This window comes from Mandrillus leucophaeus, unplaced genomic scaffold, assembly GCF_000951045.1.
Source record: "Mandrillus leucophaeus isolate KB7577 unplaced genomic scaffold, Mleu.le_1.0 Scaffold995, whole genome shotgun sequence".
Lineage (NCBI taxonomy): Eukaryota > Metazoa > Chordata > Mammalia > Primates > Cercopithecidae > Mandrillus > Mandrillus leucophaeus.
In genome coordinates this window covers 637,387-654,408 of record NW_012110863.1, presented here as the reverse complement: position 1 = coordinate 654,408, position 17,022 = coordinate 637,387, and the positions used below count along the sequence as shown (strand labels likewise).

General features: G+C 39.6%; 1 protein-coding gene across 1 annotated transcript in view; it reads right to left on the bottom strand.

The window, feature by feature from the left end:
- AKAP10 (A kinase (PRKA) anchor protein 10) overlaps positions 1-17,022 on the bottom strand; it is a gene marked incomplete at its 3' end in the record, with an annotated part of 86,428 nt that overhangs the window by 37,667 nt on the left and 31,739 nt on the right. Inside the window, exons 5-9 of the mRNA XM_011971266.1 lie at positions 16,143-16,241; positions 9,778-9,862; positions 8,842-8,965; positions 7,696-7,832; positions 4,192-4,336 (exon numbers count right to left, since the gene is read on the bottom strand). Coding sequence (XP_011826656.1) covers positions 4,192-4,336; positions 7,696-7,832; positions 8,842-8,965; positions 9,778-9,862; positions 16,143-16,241 — 590 coding nt within the window. The remainder of the gene's footprint in view (positions 1-4,191; positions 4,337-7,695; positions 7,833-8,841; positions 8,966-9,777; positions 9,863-16,142; positions 16,242-17,022) is intronic.

The window sequence follows — 17,022 nt, the reverse complement described above, 5'->3', positions numbered from 1 at the left end:
ATGTATAATTTTACTGGTTATAAACGTTAACTATCTATAACAAATGTTTTTCCTTCTTGTTTTACTACAAGTATTATTCCTTTGTACAGTTTACAAATTAAAATTATAATGCATGAGGCTGGGTGCAGTGGCTCACACCTGTAATCTCAGCACTCTGGGAGGCCATGGCAGACAGATCACTTGAGGCCAGGAATTTAAGAACAGCCTGGCCAACATGATGAAACCCTATCTCTACTAAAAACTATAAAAATTAGCCAGGCATGGTGGTGAGCACCTATAATCACAGGTACTCGGGAGGCTGAGACAGGAGAATTGCTTAAACCCGGGTGGCAGAGGTTGCAGTGAGCCGAGATTGTGCCACTTGCACCCCAGCCTGGATGCCAGTGCGAGACTATGTCTCAAAAAAAAAAAAAAAAAAAAAAAAACTACAATGCATGTAATTTTGTTGGGTTTTCTCCCCCAAAACATTTGTCATGAAAGTATTACATAAACCTGATATTTACATAAACTCCAGTTTTCTGGTTTATGATAAATATTAAAGTCTTTGTGCATATATTGATTTTACTTTCAAACTGATTTCCTTAAGATAACTCACCAGGCGTGTGATTGCTGAGTTAAATTTTAACTTTGATATATATGGTCAGCTTACCCTTCAGAGGAACATTATCAATTTGAATCACTAGCAATATATCAAAATATCTGTTTCCACATAGGTTTTCTAACACTGGGTTGTATGTTTTTTTTTTTCCAAATAATTATTAAATACCTAATTTTACATAGATGTTTTTCTTTACATTTAATAATTATTAATTATACTGAATGAGTTCTCATGTTTATTACTTGTATTTCTAATTCTATAAAGGAAAAGTTTGTAACTGGACATGCAAATAACAAACATGAGAACTTATTCAGTATAATTTGTAAATATTTATGTTCGTATTTAATATGCACCTTTTTTGTTTGTTTTTGGTTTTTTGAGATGGAGTTTCGCTCTTGTCGCCAAGGCTGGAATGCAGTGGTGTGATCTCGACTCACTGGAACCTCTGCCTCCCAGGATCAAGTGATTCTCCTGCCTCAGCCTCCCGAGTAGCTGGGATTACAGGTGCCCAAGACCACATCCAGTTAATTTTTGTATTTTTAGTCGAGATGGGGTTTCGCCATGTTGGCCAAGTTGCTCTTGAACTCCTGACCTCAGGTGATCCACCCATCTCAATCTCCCAAAGTGCTGGGATTAGAGGTGCGAGCCACCATGCCCAGCCAATATGTGCCTTTTTTGTAGACTAAGCTCCAGGATGGCAGAAACATATTTCTTTTGTTTACCACCATAACACTTTTTGGTGAATGAATCATTCATGTCTTTTTTCCTACTTAACTACCAGGGTCTTGATAGTGTTCTTAAAATTAGTCTAAGTTCCTTACATACACATATCTAGTAAGAACTACTTTTGCATTTTCTCTCTGCATTTTAATTTTATTACCCTGAAAACTTACATTCTTTATATCACACAGATCTGAACTTTTCCTTTAAAATCAGAAAAGATTTAATTTTAATTGTGAAAATATTATTATCATTGGGTAACAGTTGACACTCTATTCTGTTTACTACTAGCTATTTAATGATTTGACTTCTATATGTAATTCTTCAGTATTCCTAAAATTCAGTTTTTGTGTATCGTATTATATAATAGCACTTAATTAAGTTTTTTCACCTGGATACACATGACACATATAAACAACATTAACCTCATGGGCTCTACAATTCCTGGAAAAATCTCCTCTAGTTCATTAGAAGAATAAACCATTCACAAACATCAAAACTTTACTTTTATTTATTTATTATCGTTATTTTTTTGAGATGGAGTTTTGCTCTTGTTGCCCAGGCTGGAGTGCAATGTCACAATCTCAGCTCACTGCAACCTCCGCCTCCTGGATTCAAGCGATTCTCCCACCTCAGCCTCCTAAGTAGCTGGGATTACAGGCATGCACTACCACGCCCAACTAATTTTGTGTTTTTAGTAGAAATGGGGTTTCTCCATGTTGGTCAGGCTGGTCTCAAACTCCTGACCTCAGGTGATCCACCCACCTCAGCCTCCCAAAGTGCTGGGATTACAGGCATGAGTCACTGCGCCCGGTCAATACTTTATTATTAATAAGCTATTAGTAATACCTAGTGATCATAATACCGAAAACTAGTATTCCAATCCTGTGACAGATACTGGTGAAATATTTGGATCATTACTAAGCTAACTCTGCCCCATAATGCCTTCTTCAATTTTTGGAGACAGGGTCTTGCTCTGTCACCAAGGCTGGAGTGCAGGGGCATGAACACGGCTCACTGCAGCCTTGAACTCCCAGGCTCAAGCAATCCTTCAGCTTCAGCCTCCTGAGTAGCTGGAACTACAGGTGTGTGCCACTACGCCCAGCTAATTTTTGATAATGCTTTCTAATTATTTAAAAATATGTAATAATAATAGTAATAATAGTAGTTAACATTTTTTGATGCTTACCATGTTATCAGGTACTATGTTAATATGTATTTTTATATACATTACCTTATTTTAATCCTCAAAGTAACTTTGAGGTAAACATGCATATTATCGTCATTTTACAGATAAGGAAAATGGCATTAGAGAATTTCAGTTACTGCCCAGACATGGTGGCTCATGCCTGTAATCCCAGCACTTTCGGAGGCCAAAGCAGGCAGATCACTTAAGGTCAGGAGTTCGAGAACAGCCTGGCCAACATGGTGAAACCCCGTCTCTACTAAAATACGAAAATTAGCCAGGCGTGGTGGTGCCTGCCTGTAATCCCAGCTACGTGGGAGGATGAGACAGGAGAATTGCTCGAACCTGGGAGGCAGAAGTTGCAGTGTGCCAAGATTGTGCCACTGCACTCCAGCCTGGACAACAGAGTGAGATTCTGTCTCAATCAATCAATCAATCAATCAATCAATCGAATTTCTATTTGCCATTGTGCTAACATCACAGAGTGTACTTATACAAACCTAGATGGTATGGCCTACTATACCCCTTGGCTATATGGTACAACCTATTGCTTTTGGGCTCCAAACCTTTATCACATGTTACTATAACAAATACTGCAGGCTACTATTACAGTGGTAAGGATTTGTGTATTTAAACACAAACACAGAAAAGGCACAGTAAAAATACAGTTTAAAAGATAAAAAAAGGTACATCTGTATAAGGCACTTACCATGAATGGAGCTTGCAGGACTGGAAGTTGCTCTGGGGGAGTCAGTGAGTGAGTGGTGAGTGAATGTGAAGGCCTAGCACATTACTATACACTACTGTAGACTTACACTATACACTTAGGCTACACTAAATTTACTTAAAATTTTTTTCTTTAATAATAAATTAGCTTACTGTAACTTTTTAACTCTGTAAGTTTCACCTTTTTTTAACTTTTTGACTCTGTTGTCATAACAGCTTAAAACACAAACATATACAGCTGTACAAAAATATTTTCATTGTATCCTTATTTTATAAGCTTTTTTCTATTTTTAATTTTTTTTCTTTTTAAATTTGTTTGTTAAAAACTAAGACAAACACCCACATTAGCCTAAGCCTACACAGGGTCAGGATCATCATTATCACTTTCCTTCACCTCCACATCTTGTCCCACTGGAAGGTCTTCAGGGGCAGTAACACGCATGGGGCCATCATCTCCTTTGGTAACAATGCCTCCTTCTGGAAACCTTGTGAAGGACCTGTCTGAAGCTGTTTTACAGTTAACTTTTTTTTTTTTTAACAAGAAGGAGCACTCTAAAATAATGATTAAAATTATAGTACAGTAAATATGAGGCAACAGAGATTTTTCAGTTCCGTTAATTTTTTTGGTTTTGTTCTTGTTTATTCTTTATCTTTTTAGTGTCTCTTTTTTCTTTTTTATTCATTAAAATTTGTTTTTTCTACGCTTTGTTATTATTACACTGCCAGCTCTGATCCATTATAATCATACAGGACCATTGTACATGCAGCCCACTGTTGACTAAAATGTTATGTGGCATGTGACTGTACATACCAGGCCAGACTCAAGGCCTCTGCTCTTAATCACTGTGCTGGACTGCTTCAATTTCCACTGTGCTATTCTGCTTGGTTTTCCCACCTTATATTTTATGAGTTCTACCAATAAAACTTCTTGTAGTTTAATACATTTGAAGTTCTTGGTTACCTTCTCCATGGTTGTCCAGGCCTGACGTAATGGAGTTGTGAAACAGTTGGGGAGTGGCCCACCTTCCCTGCAGATATTGGATTCAATTTCTAATCGTACGACATCATCAAATCCAAGAGGATGTGTGGCTTGGAGGGAGAAGTATCTATGGTAAAAAGATATCCAAAGTAAAATCAAATTCCATAGCAAGTATAAGCAACTTTTGGCGCCTCCTCCAGAGAATCTTCTACAAGGCTACTTGATTCAGTCTGCAGGCCTAGAACCATAGAGCTATGTGATGACGGTACTAATGCAACCTTTCTTTATTCCCACTTCCCCACAGATAGTTGGGTCAACTTGCTACCTTTCTATCTGTCTGCCAACCATCCTTAGTTCTTGACGGTGAACTCTACTGTTGTTTAAAAGCTGTAAGGAGCAGACTACAACTGAGGCAAAGAAACTAACAGTCACATATTTATGGGTACCTATTCTCTGTTCAGGACTTGATAGACAGAAATGAATTTATAGGAAAGGAAGACATGGTCATTTCTCCTAAAAAGCAAGCTGAGAACTTGTATGCACAGAATAAAATAAGAACACATCATCATAACTATGAGGCATCAGCAGTAAACATGTACAAATTCAAAACAAAATGGCACTGAGGGTGAGCTGGATGGATATGATCTATTTGGATAGAACAGGACTTACTGATGACTCAGTGTGGAAAGGAAAGGGAGTAACTAATATTGGGAACACAAAGATTTCTACCTTGATAGGGTATAATGCAGCTAATGTTTTGGTAAGCTGATTATGAAATGAATACCAAAAAAAGCATTAAATGCGAGGAAAAACAAAAAAGTTCTCTTCCAAGCACTCTAATGGCTTCTATCTCCTATCTCCTGACAGAAATACAAAGGCTGATAAGGCATGACTATGATGATGCATATATATGATACAAAAACAAGTATGCCGGGCACAGTGGCTCACACCTGTAATCCCAGCACTTTGGGAGGCCAAGGTGGGTGGATCATTTGAAGTCAGGTGTTCAAGACCGGCCTGGCCAACATGGTGAAATCTGTCTCTACTAAAAATACAAAAATTAGCTGGGCATGGTGGCCCGCACCTGTAATCCCAGCACTTTGGGAGGCTGAGGCAGGAGAATCGCTTGAACCCAGGAGGCGGAGGTTGCAGTGAGTTGAGATCGTGTCACTGCACTCCAGCCTGGGTGACACAGCAAGACTCCATCTCAAAAAATAAAAAAGAAAAAAAAAGAAAACTCTCCTTTTAAATCAGCATTTTTGTAACAAAATGTGAATCTCCTATGTTGTATTGAATAAGTTGGTCAATACTCCTCCACGACTTGAATGTTCAGGCACTTTACACCAAATTTCTAAATGTAAACCCTTCTTATCTCAATATCTATATAGCAATGTTTCTTATCTAGTATCGTCTACAAACATATTGTATCAAAATAAACACTGGACAGAACATTAAGAACTGCATTTCAGTCCAAGTGCTGCCACTAACTTGTTCTGTGACTTTGAGAAAATCATTACCTCTCTGGGCCTTATTTTCCTTACTTGCAAAATAGGAAAATCAGACTACATCCCTAATCTGGCTATTTATCAGAATTATCTGGTATGTTTTCTAAAAATAAAGATTCCTGGTCACACCTCAAACCTGTGGAATCAGAATTTCTGAGACTGGGTGGGTGGGGGACTGGAAACTTTTTTTTTTTTTGAGATGGAGTTTCCCTCTGTCACCCAGGCTCCAGTGCAGTGGCACGATGTCAGCTCATTGCAACCTCTGCCTCCTGGATTCAAGCAATTCTCCTGCCTCAGCCTCCCTAGTAGCTGGGATTACAGGCACCCGTCAAAATGCCCAGCTAATTTTGGTAGTTTTTAGTAGAGACAGGTTTCACTATGTTGGCCAGGTGGGTCTTGAACTCCTGACCTCAAGTGATCTGCCTGCCTTGGCCTTCCAAAATGCTGCGATTACAGGTGTGAGCCACCATGCCCAGATTGAAAACTTAATTTTTTTTTTTTTTTTTTTTTTTTTCCCTGAGACAGAGTCTCGCTCTGTCAGCTAGGCTGGAGTGCAGTGGCATGATCTCGGCTCACTGCAACCTCCGCCTCCCGGGCTCAAGCAATTCTCCTGCCTCAGCCTCCCGAGTACCTGGGATTACAGGTGTGTGCCACCATGCCTGGCTAATTCTTGTGTTTTTAGTAGAGATGGGCTTTTACCATGTTGGCCAGGCTGGTCTTGAATGCCTGTCCTCAGGTAATCTGCCCGCCTCGGCCTCCCAAAGTGCTGGTATTACAGGCAGGAGTCACCACACCCGGCCTGAAAACCTATTTTTAACGAGCTCTCAGGTGATTCCTATGCAGACAGCCCAGCAAGAGCTTGCAGACCAGTGTTCAAGAACCACTGGCCTAGATGCTATTGGCTGTCTTCAAACCCTAACATTTATGGACTTTTCTCTATCCCCAAGTTACCCCTTTACCATTTGCTTAAGGATACAAATAACAAATTACTTTTTTTTTTTTTTTTTTTGAGAAAGGGTCTCACTCTGCTGCCCTGCACAGGGTGGAGTACAGTGGATCACAGCTCACTGCAGCGTTGACCTCCCAAGGGTCAGGTGATGCTCCTGCCTCAGGCCCCTAAGTAGCTAGGACAAAAGGCGCACGTCACCACGCTCAGCTAATTTTTGTATTTTTAGTAAAGGCGGGGTTTTGCCATGTTGCCCAGGCTGGTCTCAAATTCCTGGGCTCAAGCAATTCATCCGCTTCTGCCTCTCAAAGTGTTGGGATTACAGGTGTGAGCCACCGTGCCCAACCACAAATTATTTTTTTTACAGAGTAAGAAAAGTTAAATGAAAAGAATACCATACGTTACAGAGCTGGCCAGAAGCTCATCACTTGCCTGATCAGATATTTTCAATTTTGTTCACTGTATGATTTTTCTATCCTCTCATTTTCAGTGAAAACTAATAAAAAAACTAATTCATTTAATAACGTGGCAAGGCAGATTTATACAGAAAGTATACTATACCCATAAAGAGGCATTCAAGGTCCCTTACAATCTATTCCAATTAGTACCAGCATCCTCACATGTATTCCCCAACCCTTTGATTATCTCAACTCAAGTTTCTTGAAAGTGCCACCTTCCGCCAAGTCTCCATGGCTTCTGTGCCAATGCCTTTGCCTAGAATGTTGTTTCCTGCCTTCTCTGGGTAGCAAAATTCAATTCATTCTTTAGGATCCAAACAAAATCTCTCTTCTGGGAAACACTGCTTGAACACTACCACTGCCATCCTGTTTGCCCCACACACACCTCCCCTTTCCCAGCAGAAACTTTTGTTCTAAGAACCCCCAAAGCTTTACAAACACCATATAAAAAGTAGCTTTTATGCCGCCTCATGTGAACTCCTTGACAACAGAGACTGAGTTTTTGCATCTTTATTTCCACAAAACATACCACATGCTCAATAAGTATCTGCTGAATGCATCTATCAATATAACTCACTTGTCATATAAAATCATGGCATCATTCTGTGCCTCCTGTCCATCGTATTGGCCCTTTTTGGCAGCAAGCTGAGACTGGAAGTTATCTGCTGCCAACCAGAATTGTAAGATATTCACTGCATCCTCTTTTTCCATGTACTAGGAAGAAATAATACACAAGGGAAAATAAGACTATAAACAGATTTCTCTCACCATCTCTAATCTATAAGCTCAAATATTAAAATACAGGTCATAAGCAAAAAACAAAAAGATCTACTTCTTCAGTTAACACCTGTCAGCAAGTTACAGTCATTTGAGATTAAAAAGTTTTAAAGTATTTAGAGGAAAAAAAAAATTAACAAGAAACAAACACTACACAACTGGATGCAAACTTTTAGTGAACTAGAGTAAAAATTATACTAAATTGGATTTGTGGTTCCTTACCAGCAAACATATAAAGAGTAAACTAACCAAATATTTTATATCTGATCATTTCCACCATTCCATGAGGACATATTAACCTAAACAAATTGTTGATTTAAACTTATAGCAAAGAAAGGCAGTGAAAAAACAGATCAACTGAGTACCTGTATTCTTGCAAAGAGGCGGAATCAAGTGTCTAAATTACTGCTTTGTGAGACCAGGAATCCTCTTTCTGCTTTCTGACAAAATAATTTCACTTGTTGAAGCCTAACAAAGAGCATTATACTAAACTGTATGCCTCAAAAAGATTAATATACTCATTGTCTGTTGCAAATGCTTCTTCACTGGGCAATCCTATCAACTGGCTAAAGTAAACATGATGAGCATAAGAAAAAATTTACTACTTTTCTTTTTCTCTTCTGAAGTCTGGTCTGCAATTTATGCCCTGGAAGTTTCAAATTCCGTGGTTTTAAAATAGCTCCAAACAATTAAAAACATGCACTCTCTGGCATGCAGTAGCTTAATCAGGTTTTTCAAAATTAGAGTTATTTAACACATTGAGTTTTCATGTTCCCTCTAATATGTTATTAAATTACTCTTGCTATCAGAAACAACCTGAAACAACGATAAATCTTTTTGGAAATGACTTGGCTTTTCTGGGTTATTTCCTATAGACAGGGCCCCAGCATTGACAGTTAGAGGCTGGAATGCTCGAACAGAGTGTGAAAGGAAATGCAGACTTTACCTCAGAGAAATAAAAGAGGGCTGACTCACAGAAGAGAATGTCAGCCAGGTAAACAGTTCCACTGGTCAGCACTTCAATCTGGTATTTACAGAAATGGTGACTTCGCAGAAACTCACTAAAGTGCCTGCACATGGACAAAAGGGAAAATTTGAGGGAACGACCAAGGAAAGAGTTTAAGTGGGAAAAATATACTCTTTCCATACTGTCCCTATTGTATCTTAAAGGCCTAGGTCAACACTATCTCACTCCCCACGGTGTCATTACTGATTCCTTTACCTGTATGTAATCTCTCCCACCTTTTTATGACTTTGTAGTTCTCCCCTGACATTTAACACATGCCACTTCATATTACAGTAACCAAAGAACATGCCCTATGTCTTTTATTAGGTTGTAACTTCCTTCAAGACTGGTACTATGCCTAACCATGTCTTACACAGAGCACTCTTTTGATAAATGTTAAGTGAAAGAATGAACAGATTTTTTTTTAAGGGCACACAGCAGTAATAAATCTAAAAAACCTCTGGAGCCATTTCAACAAATCTATGTGGATTTAGTTATATAGCATCGATTTAGCTTAAAGCCTAACAAATTAGGAGAGCCATCTGAAGACATGCACTATTTCAATAAATAAACCAATTCTAATAGTCATAATCACTACAGCCTCAATCACTCCCCAAATGATTTCAGAACTAAAAACAAATTATTTTAACTTAGGAAATGCTAACATTGAAAACGAAAATTAAAATTTTAAGAGTTCACATAATTTATATTTAAAAGAAACTATTAATCAAGATAGAGTATGCCTTATATGTTCCTGTAAATATCCAAAATATTTAAATCCTCAAAAATACTTCGTTTTTAGCTAAGTGAAGCCCATTCCTAACAATGAACCCAAATTCCCTAGGATGCACAATGTGAAAATATGAACTAACTTACTCTTGCTCCATTGCACTAAAGACTATGGACTGTGCCAAAACGAAACAGTTGGGATCCACCTGTCCATCTTCTCCACAAATCTTTGCTGTAAAAGAAGTCGTAAATAATTAAATTGCCACTAAATTCAAACTATACATACTTGTGAATGAACTTGGGAGTTAACAGCATAGGCATGTAAATTAAGAGGTTTTAAATAGAACTAAAAGAAAATACAGGTAACACTTGACCTTGAAGTAGAAAGTCTTTTGAAGTACATACGCAAAAGCAGAAATCAAAAGATTTAACAACATAAAATTATTTCCTAGACATTGAAACACTCCAAAAACAAAATACAAAGGCAAACAAACAGAAAAAAGATTTGCAGCATGCGTGACAGTTAAAAGATTACTATCATTAAAATACCAAGAGCTCTTATAAACTACTAAGAAATGTCCCAAAAGAAAAATGAGCAAAGGACATGACAACCCACAAAGGAACAAACATAAAATGACCAACGTGAAAAGATACACATACTCACTAGTAATCAGATCAGAATAAGGAGGCACTGCACCTTTTGTCTAGTAAACTGGTACAACATTGTTTTTAATAATATGCATACTTGAGCAAGGGCACAGGAAAACTGACACTAGTGTTAGTGGGGATATAAACACCTTTTTCTGAAGGCAATTTGGCAGTTTCTAGCATAGCTTTAAAAACGAACATACCCTTTCAATGAGCAATTCTATTTCTAGGATTGTAGCTTAAAAAATTATGTATTTGTGAAGTCATCTGTAAAAAAGTTTATCAAAATGTTATTGGTAGAAATTTTAAAACATGAAATGTGCTAAAATAAGGAACTGCCTAAATAAACTGCAGCAAAACAATAAGCTGTTTGGCTAACTGTTAAACATGGCTGGAAAAACCATATAACACGATGCCTAGTCTCACTTTGTGTTCATGACTTTAGCGGGGCCTTCATGAAACCCAGGGATCATACTAGTGTCGTGGTTTGTTCACATTCACTTTCCTAGACAATACAAATCTGTGATATTGTGAAATATGTTATTTACTCTTTGCCCAGTTTTTTTTCCCCCCTTTTCTTCTGAGACAAGCTGGAGTCAGTGGCACAATCATGGCTCACTGCTGCCTTGAACTCCCGGGCTCAGTGATCCTCAGCCTTCTGAGTAGCTGGGACTACAGACAAGCGCTACCACGCCTGGCCAATTTTTAAGTATTTTGTAAGGGGGGTCTCACTATGTTGACTAGGCTGGTTTTGATATCATGGCCTCAAACGATCCCCCTGCCTCAGCCTCCCAAAGTGCTGGGATTACAGGCCTGAGCCATTGCAACTGGCCTTTTTAGCCAGTGTCTTAGCATACAGCTCCTAAAATTCATGAAATCACTGGATTCTTTTGAGTGCTAATGAGATGACTAATGGCAGGTGGCCTTTAAAGAGCTTTAGGATGAGGGCTAATCACCAGAAAGACCAAGGCAGAATTACAGGGTTGGGACTTTCAGCCCTACCCACCAACCTCCCAGAAGGAGGGGACTGAAGGTTGAGCTGATCACCAATAGCCAATGATCAATTATGCCTATATAATGAAGTCTCCACAAAAAAACCAAAAGGACAGAATGGGGAGGGGAGCTTCTGAATAGCTAAATCTGTAGAGGTTCTTGGAGGGTGGTATGACCTGGAGAGGGCATGGAAGCTGTGCCCCCTCTCCCATACCTTGCCCATGCATCTCTTCCATCTGCCTGTTCAACCTGTATCCTTTGTAATATCCTTTATAATAAATGGGTAAATATAAGTAAAGCATTTCCCTGAGTTCTGACAGCTGCTCTAGCAAATTTACTGAACCCAAGGAGGGGACTGTGGGAACTCCAATTTATAGAAGGCCGGTCAGAAGCACAGGCCACAACTTGGGCTTCAGACTGGCATCTGAAGTGGGGGCAGTCTTGTGGGACAGAGTCCTCAATCTGTGGGATCTGATGCTATCTCCAGGTAGATCGTGTGAGAACTGAACTGACTTAGAGGACACCCAGTTGGAGGGGTCACTGGAGAATCATCTGCAGAATTGATAGTTGACAGGGAAAACCCCCACACAACTAGGGTCATGGAAAGGTTCTGTTTTGTGAGAGTTCAGAAGAAATTGAGTTTTGTTTTATTTTTTTTTTCTACAGTACATCTCCTTTCTCAAATATTCAACACCTCTTTCTCCTGTTCTCTTTGCTGAGAACTTTGCTTCCTGCTTCAGTGAGAATATAGAAAAAATCAGAAAATCATTTCCATCATCTCTCACATCTTTCAACTCACCTGCATCTCTACCCATGTACTGCATTCTTTCCTGTGACTCCAGATAAACTATCCTTGCTCCCATCTAAGCAATATTTTATGTGAGCACTAGAAGTCATCCCTTTTGCCTCCAGACTTCTTTCCTGTAACAACTGTCCCCTCTCCTACATCAACTTCTCCTTCACTACTGCCTCATTCCTATCAGCTGTGTGGACTGCATGTTATACATGTATACCTGTTCGTATGCTGTAACACACCTTATATGCTTATAATACAGCTTACCTTAAAAACAAAATTAAAAACCATTGCCCCCCCCCCCCCGCCTTTTTTTTTGAGACAGGGTCTGGCTCTGTCACCCAGGCTGAAGTGCAGTGGCATGATCTTGGCTCACTGCAGCCACGACCTCCTGGGGCTCAAGTGATCCTGCCACCTCAGCCTTCCTAATAGCTGAGACTACAGGTATGCACCACCATGCCTGAAAAATTTTTGTAGTATTATTTTTTTTTGGTAGAGATGGGGTTTCACTGTGTTGCCCAGGCTAGTCTCAAACTCCTGGGCTCAAGTGATCCAACCTCCCTGGCCTGCCAAAGTGCTGAAATTACAGGTGTGCACCACTGCCCCCAGTGCACACTTGATTAACATCACCTTCCAGCTCAACTTTAGAGGAACATGCCACATAAGAGTTGTCAATACTCGCTGGTTCCACTCCTCCTATTCTCTCTTAAGACTCCTCCAATTAAGTTTCGTCTAAAATGGCCCACTGTAATTAAGATAACTAGTGTACGATGGGTTGTCAAATCCATTCAATTCCAGTATTCGTCTTACTTATCTCAGCTTCATTTCCTCCCAGAAACATTCTTCTTACTTGCCCTCCTGAAGAAAACTACTTCTTGATATACCATTGTCATAAGAGGGCCTAAGTGTCCTTTGCTAGTTCTTCCCCATCTGACAGAATGTCAGGGCTCAGTCCTTAGACCTCATCTTCCCTCATTACACTTACTCCTATGGTAATGTTATCTAGTCTTGCAGCTCTAAATCCATCTATATGCTAATGACTTCCAAACACGTGTCTCCAACCCGGGCCACTGCCATAAAATCCTAATGTAGGTGTCCAATTACCTACTTGACATTCACCATTTGGATGTCTAAAACCAAACTCCTGATTTTCCTCATAAGCCATTACTCCTACAGTCTTTTCATCTTATAAATGACAATTCCAGGTATTCAGTTTTTTAAAAAATGGAGTCATGCAGTCGGGTGGGGTGGCTCATGCCTGTAACCTCAGCACTTTGGGAGGCCAAGGTAGGTGGATTACGAGGTCAGGAGATGGAGACCATCCTGGCCAACACGGTGAAACTCCGTTTCTACTAAAATACAAAAAAAAAAAAAAATTAGCTGGGGGTGGTGGCAAGAGCCTGTAGTCCCAGCTACTTGGGAGGCTGAGGCAGGGGAATCGCTTAAACAAACAAAAAAAATGCAGTCATGCTTTATTCCTTTTTTTCCCTCTCATACTACTCACTTCCAAACCATTAGCAAATTCTGTCAGCTGTACCTTCAAAGTTTTTAAAAATTCTACCACTTTAAAGATTTGTGGAAGATGAAGGAGGTAGTGGAAGTATAGCTTCTGGATCACTCTAAATCCTCACATAAAAACAGTAATTAGAAAGCAAAGCCAAAAACCCAAGGATAACATTTAAAACAAGACTATGCAAGTTGGATACACAGTAAGTGCCGAAGTGAAGGCTCCTTTGAATAAAACTCACTTGAAGGACAGCTATATTCAAATAGTACAACTGCAGCAAGAGGAGACAAATAATTTGGACAGGATTAAGAATGAGGCTCAAGGAGGAAAAATGACTTGCCTAAAGCCATACAGGTAATTAACATCCTAAAATATATAATGATAGACACTGGGATAGAGGTTTTCTCAAATCCCTTGATCACAAAATGTTATCAACTTGATCCTTAAGCAGACTTTTCCTTCATGGGATTACATCATCATTAATTTGATTAAGCTTAAGTAAAAGAAAGAGAGTTGCAGTGTGGTTTCATTTTTAAGTGTTTTATTTGACTTGAAACTCTTTCCTTTTCATCCTCACACCAGTGAGGCTATTAACTGGTACAGACGCCCCTCAAAAAAGTCACTAGCCAACCAATTCTTCAAACAGGCAAACTCTAATCAGTCAGAACATCCCTGTTGTATTACTAGGAAAAGCTGGTCTAGCGACAATGGTAGCAGCAAATTCTCACATAAAAACAGAGCAACAACACAGAAAAACTCAAATCTCATGACAACATCTGTCAGCAAAACTCAGTGAAACACCACCCCTTAAATACAAGCAGATAGGGATAAGCCACCAACAGCCACCAGGCCTATGTTATAGCTGTTATAGGTATCTGTCTGGGAGAAAGAAAAGGAAAATGGAGGCAACATGAGATGGACCCCACAATAGCTAACTGGAAGGTACAGTGGGCCAATTTAAGAAACACAGCTGAGACTAACAGGGGTCTTGCTGTCTCCAGTAGTGAGTGAGTGCAAAGTACCCACAGTAAGATTAAAGAAGCCCCACATTGGGACAGACCTGCTAGAAGTGCAAGAACAAGTTTTATTACATAAATCACAAATACTAACTTTTTTGAAAAATAAAAATACATAATATTAGGACTTATGAGAATGTAATATTTATTGAACGAATAAATAAACCTCTTTTATCTGTGAATATATGTTCACCTAAGGTCTTCCTGATAAAACACAGTAAAAGCTTTCAAACTATTTTGCTATAACTTATACAGAAATATATTTGTTGAATCAGCATACACATACATACATGTATATATAATGAAAACATTTTTCTGAAATGATGTTTGTCCTTACTACTCTGAGACACTTTGATTTTTTTATTCTAGTGTGTATATACATATATATACACACTAACATATATATACACTAACATATATATACACACTAACATATCTATATACACTAACATATATATATATGTTTATTTTGGTAGGGGGTGAGGGCATAGGAGAAGGTCGGTCCCAACTACAGTATGAAAAACACTGCCACAGCACAGCAGTTAAGGTATGTGAGGGTCTAGTTTCAAACCCTGACTCCGCCATGTCTGAGCTGTTACCTTGGACAAAGTACTTAACTTCTCTGTGCTTCAGTTTCTTCATCTATAAAATAACTGTATTTATCCCACAAAGTTCTTTAGAAGTTAAAGAGTTTATCCACAGAAAGTGCTTGGAATATTGTCTGGGACACAGTGAGTGTTCAATAAATGTGTACTATTTATTGTTCTTGCTGTCATTGTTATTTAGGTCGAAGTCTAAGAATTTGGGTCCAACATATAAGAAAAAATTTTTTTTTTGTAAAGTTAGCAAATTGTCTTTATTCAGAAGAATAAAGTTACTTGAAACTGGGACTGGACATGAGGCTGCCCTCCTCCTTGCACCTCCAGCTGTGCCAAATGACACAGAAATGACATTGTGTGTGGCACAATCAACTGGCAAAAAATGGCAAGTCACGGGCCATGTGATGGCTCTGGCTAACGCAGGTAGACGGGAGGTCAGGCCCACTGAGGAGTGGGATGAAGCCCTGAGACAGAGAGGCCACACTGAGACAACTGTCTGGCCATCCAGTTGTCCGCTGGTCTTGAGACTCCTGGGCTGCAGCCCTGATGCCTGGAGACTTTGGCACTGGCCTTTAGCCTCACTGCACTTCCAACCCCAGAAGTTTCTGTCCCGCCCACTTTGTGCACGGGTGCGGGGCTGCCAGCCAGTCCGTCTGGTGGTCTGTGCCAGTGTGCGTAGCCGCCCGCCAGCCTGGCTGCTCAGCAGTGGCCAGGCCAGAGCACCCACTACACTGCAGCCCTCCCGGCCCAGGCAAAAACCCTGGCGCCAACTGCAGCCGAGAAACTTTTAAAGTGAGCTATAATCTGACATAAAAAATACTCAGAAAACAAATTAGGAAGGGAACTGTTAAATTCCATGTTAAGAAAAAATTAGTCAGTAACCAAAATTGTCAGTTCTGTGCATTTTTTGTTTTTTTGTTTTTTTTTTTCTTGCCACAGTTTCAAGCATTGCTTACCTATGATGTCATTTCTCATTGCTTCTGTAATTGGTATTGGTTTAGCAGCATCTGGAGATATATATTTGGTAAAAGTATTCACTGCATCTTGTTCTATACCTGCAAGGGGAGAAGAGAACTTCAAAAATCAAAAAGCCACTTAGACTCCAGTAATGAATTTTTTTTTTTTTTTTTTTGAGACAGAGTCTCGCTCTGTCACCCAGGCTGGAGTGCAGTGGCGCGATCTGGACTCACTGTAAGCGCCGCCTCCCAGGTTCACGCCATTCTCCTGCCTCAGCCTCCTGAGTAGCTGGGACTACAGGCGCCCGCCACCAGGCCCAGCTAATTTTTTGTATCTTTTAGTAGAGATGGGGTTTCACCGTATTAGCCAGGATGGTCTTGATCTCCTGACCTCGTGATTCACCCGCCTCAGTCTCCCAAAGTGCTGGGATTACAGGCATGAGCCACCGCGCCCGGTCTCCAGTAATGAATTATATTCATGAATAGCAGGGCTTAGATCACTGTGAGTTCCTATTGCAAAATGAACTTCCATCACGGAGGTGCTTTTTCATTGTTTGGTTTGTGGAAGAGGAGAGTTACATGGGGATGTTCAAAGCTATGGAAAATGCATATGATGAAAAAACTATGCATGAATTTCAAAGTACTTTTACACCAAAATAAACTCATATTAACCTGTTATATCTGAACAGGATCTACTTTGAGGCACTAAGAAGGAGAAAACACCAGTTTGAAGACAGCCCCTATTGGAGCAACATGAATTCTGCTAAAATAGAAGAATAAACATCAAATTTACAGTGAAGCTTGGGTGGATGAATGATAAAATTATTGATGCTTTACCAAAAGTTTATGGGGACAATGTCTCAAAGGAATCAGCGGTTTA